General features: G+C 47.4%; 1 protein-coding gene across 1 annotated transcript; it reads right to left on the reverse strand.

Moving 5' to 3' along the window:
• Positions 1-8,370: 8,370 nt before the first annotated feature.
• LOC126946551 (centromere protein V-like protein 1) lies at positions 8,371-9,367 on the reverse strand. The gene has a single exon (XM_050777015.1). It carries the CDS (start codon positions 9,365-9,367, stop codon positions 8,549-8,551), a length of 819 nt encoding a protein of 272 aa, XP_050632972.1. The 3' UTR covers positions 8,371-8,548.
• Between the last annotated feature and the right edge of the window lie 751 nt (positions 9,368-10,118).

A 10,118-nucleotide genomic window follows, 5' to 3' on the forward strand; every position in this document is an offset into this window, starting at 1 on the left:
GGAATAGGATAGTAAGTAGGAGAAAAAGTAGAACCACAGATGTGAAGGAAGGAGGGAGGGTGATGCTGTGGAGGTGTAAGGCCAGATCAGAAGGGAGAGAGGAGTCCATTGGGATTCATGAGGTAGGACATCCTTGTTACATTATGGATACCTATCAGTTGGGACAGCTTGGGGGCCCACGTGAATGAAGACGGACTACATGAAATTGAAGAGTGAGGAAGAGAAGTCCAGGGTACTTCATTTAAAAGGAAATGAGGAAGAGTTTGGTAGGTAGAGTGGAAGACAAAGGAAGGTTATTTGGGTTGAAGGATACTTGAATACATTTTTAGAATCAGGAAAAGAAGACCTTAAAAAGGGAGAAAGTGAAAACGCAGGAGTAACGAACTCCATTTTTATCATTCTAATCTCTTATTCTGAGCGCAACCCTCCAGGGAAGGTAGTAGTATCGCTGTGGCAGAGATGCAGTGTTGGCAGAGATGCAGAGTTGGCAGAGATGAGGCAACTGCAAGGGAGAATTTCAGTCACTTGCCTGTGGTCACACAGCTTGTAAGTGGGATCCAGGACTTGAACACAGTTATAACTCCAGAATGGTTGCACTCCCCAGGGTAACTTCTCACAAATACCTTGAACCTTGTTCTTTCTTGGAAAAAAAAAAAGAAAAAGAGAAAAGAAATTGACATACTAGACTCAGTACATTGTTTAAACATTTACCTTCTTAATGAATCCTCCCCGTACTCTGGTAAGTAATATGAGTTTCACCCTTCCTGGAGTGTCTGTTAATCCCAGGCACTGAGTTGAATGTTTCATATTCATTGTTATTTAATTCCCACGATGTCATGTCAAAGTAGATGTAATTACTTCGAAGATGAGGAAATGAAGTTTCACAGCGGTCACAGCTCTTGCCAAACTACACGTTAACCATTGATTTCTGCTTCTCATCTCCCAAAAATGCATCAGGTTATCAGTGCTTTTCAAAAGTCTCAACCAATTAGTGGACATGAATGTTACTCATGTACATTTGGAAATAAATAGAGGTAAGTGCACATAAAGTGGACGATAAATGATAGTTTCGAAAAAAGACTTTGTTGGCATATAATCCACATGCCATAAACTTCACCCATTTAAAGTGTACAATTCAGGTGTTGTTGTTGTTGTTGTTGTTGTTTTGTTTTGTTTTGTTTTTTCCATTCTGCGTATTCACAAGGTTCTGCAACCATCACCACAATCGCATTTTAGAACCTTATAATCACGTTGGAAAGAAGCCCCATACACATTAACAGTCACTTCCCACCCTGTTCTCCTTCTCCAAGCAAACGGCAATAAAATTTCTTAGTCCATAAGTTTACATATACTGGGCGTTCTTCCAAATGGAATCACATAATATGTGGTCTTTTGTGATTTTCTTTCATGCAGCATCACGTGTTCTAGGCTCATGCATGTTATGGCATGTATCAGTATTTCATCCCTTTTTGTTGCCGAGCCATACTCCCCTGAATGGAGAAACTAAATTCCATCCGTCAGTTCGTCAACTGATGGACGCCTGCACCCCTCACAGTCTTTGACCACTAGGAATAACGATACCGTGTATGTTTGTGCACAGGATTTTGTTTGGACATAGAGTTTCATCTCTCTTTTGTAGAAAGCTAAGAATGAACCTCCTGGGCCATATGGAAATTCTGTTTCTAGTACTGAGGAGCAGCCAAATTCTTTCAAACCAGGCTGCCCTATGTTATAGTCCCACTAGCAATATATGAGGACTCCAATCTCTCCACATCCTTGTCAGCAATTGTTATCGCCTGTCTTTTTTATTCTTGTCATCCTACTGAGTATGAAGTGGTAGCTCACTGTGGTTTTGATTTGCATTTCCCTACTGGCTAATGATGATGGTGGGTGGCTTTTCGTGTGCCTATTGGCCGTTTGTATACTTTCTTTGGCAAAATGTCTATTCAGATTCTTTGCTCATTTTTGAATTAGGTCATCATTCGACTGTTGATTTATCAGAGTTCTTTATATATCCTGGATATGTCTACCATCAGATGTATTTTCTATGGGTTGTCTAAAAGTCCACGTTATCTACTTTTTTGTTTCGTTGCTTGTACTTTGGTGTCGAATGCATACACAAACACACAAAAGCCTTTGCCTAAAGGAAGGTCACAACGTAAAACTTACGGAAGAGAAACGTAAGATTTAGTCTTATATTTCCTTATAAGAGTTTTATCATTGTAGCTCTTATATTTAGGTCTCTGATCCATTTTGAGTTAATTTTTGTATGTAGCGTGAGGTAAGGTCCAATCCACTCTTTTGTGTCTAGTGGTCCCTCATCATTTTGTGAAATCACTTTCTTTCTTTTCTTTTTTTTTATTTTTCTTTTTTTTCTTTTTTTTTTTTTTTTTTTGAGACGGAGTCTCACGCTGTTGCCCAGGCTGGAGTGCAGTGGCACGATCTCGGCTCACTGCAAGCTCCGCCTCCCGGGTTCCCGCCATTCTCCTGCCTCAGCCTCCTGAGTAGCTGGGACTACAGGCGCCCGCCACCGCGCCCGGCTAATTTTTTGTATTTTTAGTAGAGACGGGGTTTCACTGTGGTCTCGATCTCCTGACCTTGTGATCCGCCCGCCTCGGCCTCCCAAAGTGCTGGGATTACAGGCTTGAGCCACCGCGCCCGGCCTTATTTTTCAATTGACAAGTAAACATTGTATATATTTATGGTGTACCTCAGGATGCTTGATATCTGTATACGGTGTGGAATGGCCAAATCAAGCTAATTAACATATTCCACCCTTCACGTATTTATCAGTTTTTGTTGTTGCTGTTGTTGTTGGTGGTGGTGGTGGTAGAATCACCTAAAAGCTACTGTCTTAGGAATTTTCAAATAACCAATATATTGCTATTGAATATAACCACTATGACTTACAATAGCTCCCTTGAACTTATTCCCCCTGTCTAACAGAAATTTTCTACCCATTGCCAACACTCCCTATGCCCCCAGAACCCTTAACCTCCAGTACCCACCATTTGTACTCTCTGCTTCTGTGAGTTCCAATTCTGAGACCCCACATGTAAGTGAGATCACTTGCTATTTGTCTCTCTGTGCCTGGCTTATTTCACTTGACCTGACATGCTCCAGGTTCATTCATGTTGTCACAAATGGCAGGATTTCTTTCCTTTTTAAGGAGGACTCATGTTCCTACCACGTACTCCACAACTCGGGGAGACAACGAGGCTCCGCCTGAGTTCCTCCTCCCGCCAGTAGGCTGAGGCAGGCATACGGCTCGACATGTCTCTTTCTTCTGTCTTGCAGATAGTTCTCTTCCATTGCATTAGGTCCCTATCTTGGGAACCACCGTCATTTGGATTCTTTCGTTGCTTTGCGGGGGGAAGGATCAATGTGGTGTTTTATTTTCCCTCCAATACAGCCAGAAATGCAATCTCCTGAAACATAATTTTTAATATCCCATATTTAGCGAGATCTTGTTCAGGTTGGCAGAAAGGAAATGGGAAAGAGAATCTTCATCAAAGTGTCTCTAGGAAAGATTTTCCAATGTGCAAGAAGATATACTCAGGCAAGACAGTCGGTTTTTCCGGTGAACACCCTTGTGCCTGCATGTGATACTGGAAACACTTATTTTAGAGATGCGAATCCTAACCAACTACCTCTGGGATGCTGGGAGCAATCTCCCTGGGTCTTCTAGAGGCGGGAATTGGCCACCTTGCAATGACGAGAGTTTATCTCAGAGACCATGCGGCTGTAATTTGGTTTTCCCCAGCTGGTATCTGCAGCTCTCCCCGGCTGTTAACAATTTCTCCAATGTCCACTTGTGGGTCCGAATTCACTGTTGCTTACATGTTTTACAGCCTGACCCATGAGAACGACCTTCACTCACTTCAAGTCTACTATTTAAGCGAGAGACAGTGATGGCATCAACCCCACCACCCGCACACCTCACAGTGGGAAGAGCATGCAGACTGTGATAGTGGCTCAGAGTCAAGTCTCAGGAATTGGGGTGGAGTCACAGAAATTGTGGTGCCATTCCCAGAAAAACCTTGATCCTGGTCATAATGGAGGAGGGGAAAGTTATCAGGGTAACTCACTGAGGCATTTACTGCAGAGTCCCAGGCAAAAGTGATAAGGTCTAGGTCCCTTTGGTCCAAATATCGGGGTATAATAACATAAGTCGTATTAGGAACGGCGGGTGACATTTCTTGACCATTTGACGCATCAGGGCATGGAGCTCCATATTCTCCTTCCAGCACTTCACTTAAAATCCTCAGTAAATTAAGTTATGTGTAGTTCTGTCGCCGTTGTACAGATGAGGAAACCAAGGCCCAGAACGGTGTACTGACTTGTCTGACAAAGGGTGCCCTATCGCTGTGCTCCTGCAGGACCCTGCACTTTGCTGACCCATGCCCCGTCACACAGTTTTGAACGGAAAAGGCTATCTCTGTTCCTCACACCATACACTGGGAGATGACAGGGTCTAGGGCAAGTTGTAACTTAATAAGGAACCAGAAGGCCTATGTTCTTCCCTCCCCCTACCTTTTCGTAGCTGAATTGCTTTTATGCTCAGTTTTTACATCAAAGAAGTGTGGATGACAGCTCCTGAGATAGTGGTCCTGGAAGTAGTGCCTACACCTCAGTCTGTGTGCAGTTAAGACAAAAGCTGCATTTGGATTTTTGCTCAAACAACAACAGGATGAATAAAAAGGGCTCAAATGCAGTAAGCGCTTATATAGGCTAAGCTCCATCGTTCTTTCATGTGCATGCTCTCATTGAAGCCTCACAGAGAAGGTGAATGCTACTCTTAAAACTTGTTGCCATTCCAGGCAGGAACAAGTAGCAGAGTTGGGACACAAGCCCAGGTGGATGTCCGTTCAAAGCCTCTGTCCTCAAAATAAGTGTTTTCCAAACTGTGATATGCAGGTCGTTTGTGGCCATAGACACAAGTATATTGGCACATAAACAAACAACGTGGGGGCTCATGAAATAGCAGAGCATCTAATCTACGGTCGTTTCAGATTTTTACAGGAGGCCCGTATCATGGTGGCGTGCACTGGGCAGCTGGCCAAAGGATCTCGGCCAGGGATGAAGAGCTGCCTTTGATGTGAGGTGGAGATAGGGTGAAATGCGTAGAGAATTGGATCCATGAAAACAGAGAGGGGCCAGGATGAATGGGGCAGAAGTGCCTGAGAGCTACTTTTTCCCCAGTCCTTACTGACCATGCTGTTCAATCACCCTGGCTTTCCAACTTCTCCCTGCCACCTGCCCCCTTGGCATCCATGGGCTTGGTCCTTCCATTATCAGCGTCTCAGTTTTTTCCTCCACCAATTGAGATTAACAATAGGAGTTCTGAAAGATTTTAGTGAGAAGTAAATAAAGGAACACACGTGAAGTATTTGTTAGAGAGAGAGAGGGTGCTTAGGTCTATTTCATATTTTTCATTTTCAAAGGTACATGTACAAATTATGTATCACACCTGTAATCTCAGCACTCTGGGAAGCGAGGCAGTTGGGAAGCTTGAGCTAAGGAGTTCAAGATCAGCCTGGTTCACATGGCGAAACCCCATCTCTACAAATACAACAAGAGATTAGCGGGCTGTGGTGGCACGTGCCTGTAATCCCAGCTACTTGGGAGGCTGAGGTGAAAGGATCAGTTGAGCGGGGGAGGTGGAGGCTGTAGCGAGCCGAGATCGAGCCACTGCACTCCAGCCTGGGCACCAGAGCGAATATCTGTCTCAAAAAACAAAACAAAATAATAGAAATTGTGTATAATAATAAACATTTTGATTACATCTATTTCTAGTTATATTTTATGACCAGTGATATTGTCTTCCATTTGGTTTCATGATGGGAATTTTCCTTTTTAAACACATTTCCAAGTCTTCCCTTGACACTTGTCAGAAAGGAAATTCACCTTCTAGTCTGGAGTTCGTCCTAAGATGTCATCTGAAGAGCCAGCATACAAACAAGCGGCCTTTGTGGATCCGGTGCCAGATGCGCTCTTCCATTGTACTGAGAGGGGGGGAGTCTCCATTTCCTTCCCTATGGTATTCTATGGAAGAACTGAGCTACATTCTAAGAACCTCGCTTGAGCATCTTTACCCAACTCCACTTTTTGTCCATAGCCTTAAGTCCTTCTCACATTCTGTTTGACACGTTCCAAACCCGCTGTAAATGCTTGTGGAATGGATGAACAAGTGAACAAAGGGCTTAGAAAGGATAGAGGAAGGGGCAGTCAGTGGCATGGGGCTAAGGCAGTCCAGCATATGCAACCAGCAGGAAGTTAACTATTTCTGGTGGGGTCAGAAATACCTACGGTCCGGAAGACAATAAGACTTCTACCCTGGACTGGGTTTGCGTGGGCGTGGCCAAGGTCGGCTCCAGGACTAAGCAGCCAGCCCCCTTCTGACTGTCGCTCCCTCCGTACCTCCAGTCATTCATTTAGTCTACTCTTGGTCTTGCTCAGAGATAGGAGTCAGTCACCTATTTTGTTTCCTTCTTATGTCTTCAGTCACACACACAGCTGTACACAAACAATATGTGACCCGTTAAGCACATCTGAGTGGCCACCATGTGGGAGAACCGAATGAAACATAACCAGCTCCCTAGGAGCCCACTGTGCCAGACTGTGTGGCCACAAGTATATCTCCCATCTCTCGTACTGTGATAAAAGTTGCCCCGTTCATACCAAGACCTGCGATTTAATCTCCCTCCCACGCCTGAATCTGAAAAGACTGTGACTCACCTCTAATCAACAGAGTATGACACAGTTGACTCAACATGACTTCTGAGTCTTGCCTGTGAGAAGTGATGCAACATTCACCTTGGATACGGAAGAGTGCTACTTGGAGCCTGAGTCATGAGGTGGGAAGCCTGACTACTGGGAGGCCCACCCTGCTGTGAGGAAGCCAAAGGCCATGGAGTGGTGACACGGAGGCCCTCCACTCGCCAGGCCTAGTCTTCCACTCCTCTCTATGCAGGCACCAGGGATGTCAGTGAATGAGCCTTCAGATGGTTCCAGTCCCCAGCCAGTCAGGCCTCAGGCCTCTGCAGCTGAGGTCCCAGACCATGCAAGGCAAGCCATGTCCACTGCGCCCTGTCTGAATTCCTGCCTCTGATATTCCATGCATATGATACAATGGCGGTGATTTTATGGACTCACTGTGGGGCCGTTTGTTACATAGCAAGAGGAACAGGAATGCAGGACACACCCCCCACTCAAAGCCATTCCTCTTCCATAGAGTTAAACCTTAATCTGATGCTGGCTTAGATTATTTCACTGCCAGTTCTTCATGGTTTTCCCACGTGTATGGACGCCCCTAAACAATGCAGTTTCATATTGTCTGGGTGCCTTGATAGGAGGAGTTTTGGGGGCCTGAAATGGAGAAAAAAAGCATTCATGGATCAGGTAGCCAAGGCAAGGCACTGTGTTTACCCTGAGAACAAACACTCTGTTCGCTGTTAACACTCTTGAGGAGAGAGCAAGTTGAGGAATCGGGTTTAATCTACTCCATACCGGTTATATAGCGAGTAGGCAGCAGGTCCAGGATTCAAAGACAGGTAGTGTATCCCCAGAGGCCGAGTGTGTAAACCCTCTGCTAATTCCCCTCATCAGAAATGTAGGGGACCCTGGGGAAGTTGTCTCTACTACAAAAGCCAGAGTCAGCACCACCTCCTCAAATAATCTGAGACCAAGTACTTTCAAGAACCAAGCCTTGCCATAGCCAAGCCGGACATTACAGACACACCAACACACATCGTTTCCTAGAAGGTATTTACTGATTTCTATATACTTAGCACATGTACAAGACAGGTATTTCAAAAGATTAAAGAGGGCATACAATGCACGGATGTCTTTCTCATTCCTGTGTGGACAGTGTCTTTCTCATTCCTGTATCCCCATCTCCTTACCCAGAGACACTTTCCAAACAAAAACAAGCAAAATAGTAACAGCTTTTGGTGATTAAGAGTAATGAGGTATGTAACACGACCAAATCTTGAAATATATCATTAAAAAAAACAGGAAATAGCATAACTCGAATCTAAGTAGTGAAAATATGAACGTCTACCTAAAACTCACAGGTGCGGGAGCACACGCACACCATAATCAATGGAAGACGTCCTAGTACACGTTTACAAACTGTTTGTGTGTTGCCGTCCTAAACACCAGACGCAAAGCGCTGAAAACAACAAGCCTGTTCACAATAGCACCAGGAACGTACAGTACACAGGAATCATCTGCAGGTGATTTGTGACAACTGTAGGCAGAACAGTAATAGCAAGAGATACAATGGATGGCTTGAAAAATCAGGGACACTCTTCTTGCTTATCGAATTGCAAGATTAACGTTGTGCTACACAGACAAAGGGGTGTTCAAGATTTGGACCGTAAGCGAGTTCACTGAAAACTAGTGGACAGGAAGGGTAAATACTGGAAGGGAATCCACGGTTTGACCAGGCCAGAAACACCTCTTTCACAGCATGTGATCTGTGCAGGTACTCGGACGCTCCCCGCAGGGCCGCCCGGGCCGGTTTCGGGCGGGCTTGCGGCCCCAATCACTGCTCCTGTTCGCGGGGACAGGCAGGGGCTGACTGGGAGGACGTCTTGTGGATGGCCTTGGGCTCCTCGGCGGCCTCCTCCCCCGGGTCGCCACCGCCGACCTCCTCGATGACCACGCTGCGCACGGTGCCCTCGTCCAGGCAGTGCGGGGCGACGCCGTACACGCGGGGGTCGGAGACAGCTGCGTGGAAACTCTGCACCCCGCACCTGCTGCAGAAGCTGTGCAGCGCCGGGTGCGTGTCGGACCGATAGGTGACGATGCTGTCCGCGCCCTGGAGCAGCGTGAAGCGCGAGGCCGGGACGAGGAAGTGGCGGTGCTGCTTCTTCCTGCACAGCCTGCAGCTGCAATCCACCACGCGCAGATCTGCCGGGGCCCAGACCGCAAAGCGGACCGCGCCGCAGTGGCAGCCCCCGGTGTGATGCACGAGGCCCAGGTACTCGAAGGTGTCCAGCAGGACCTTGGCGGCGCCCTCGCAGCTGAGGCCCCGCAGCTTCCTGAACGTCTCCCAGCGCTCCCGCTGTGCGCCCAGGTCCAGCTCCTTGGGGGACCGGGCTGGTCCCCGCGGGTCCCGGGGTGGCGCGGAGGGCAGCCGGTCTCTGGGGCCCGCCTTCCGGACCCGCCGCCAGCGGCGCTTCCGTCGCCACCTATCCAACCACCTCTTGGCCGCCGCGTGGCTCCCGACCCCGACTTGGACCCGGGGGCACTGCGCGCGGCTGGCGCCCGTGACCGCGATGGCCGCGCAGCCGGCGGGAGGATCCGAGGGCCGCTTTCGCCGCCGCGGCTGAGCGGTGGCCCGGTTCCTCACTCTACCCATGGCGCCTGCAGCCTCCGGAGCGCGTGCCCACCCCCCCCCTCATTTCCCCGTCAGTCGCTGAGCAGCCTCCTTGCCTGCGCCAGTAGGATTGGCCCCTTGTTGAATGCGATGTAAAGAGACCCTTCCCTTGACCCTATCACAACAGCCTTCCCTGACCTGAAAGGCAGTCATGAGGCATTCAACAAACACCCGCAGGGCACCAGATACCCCGCCTGGGCGCTGGGATGTGGAGATGCATCAGGCTTTCCAAAGCACTCACATTCATTTAGGATCAGATGTATGCAAATACAGCCCCCAACGCCTTGGGACACTTTGCTCTGACAGAAATAAGAACCAGGGGCTCTGGGAACAGAGAGGAACACCCACACACTGTAATTGGAGGGGCGTGTGGGAGGGGCACGGAAAGACTCCACTAAAGTCTTCTTGGGGGCTTGATCCTTTTTTTCGGGTGTAGTGTTTTATTTTTCTCTCTCGTAATTTTCGCTGCGATCAAGTCCTCTTTACCTAATGTTGACATACCTACTTCTGCTGTTTTAATTAATGTTTACCTGATGTGACTTTTCCCACCCGTCGTATCCTTTTCATTTACCCAGGGCAACCGAAGTGGAACTGAGTTTCATATAAACATGGGATAGTCAGACTGTGTTTCTCACTGACTCTGCCAATATCGACCTTTTCATACATGTTTTTAGTTCATTTCCATGATCGCTGGGCTAGTGTTTAAGTCCACAGACTTACTGTTTGTTTTCTT

The sequence above is a fragment of the Macaca thibetana genome, chromosome X (genome assembly GCF_024542745.1).
Source record: "Macaca thibetana thibetana isolate TM-01 chromosome X, ASM2454274v1, whole genome shotgun sequence".
NCBI classification, from domain to species: domain Eukaryota; kingdom Metazoa; phylum Chordata; class Mammalia; order Primates; family Cercopithecidae; genus Macaca; species Macaca thibetana.

Coding starts and splice junctions, on each gene's coding strand:
- LOC126946551 (XM_050777015.1), bottom strand. CDS start 9,367: ATGGGTAGAGTGAGGAACCGGGCCACCGCTCAGCCGCGGCGGCGAAAG.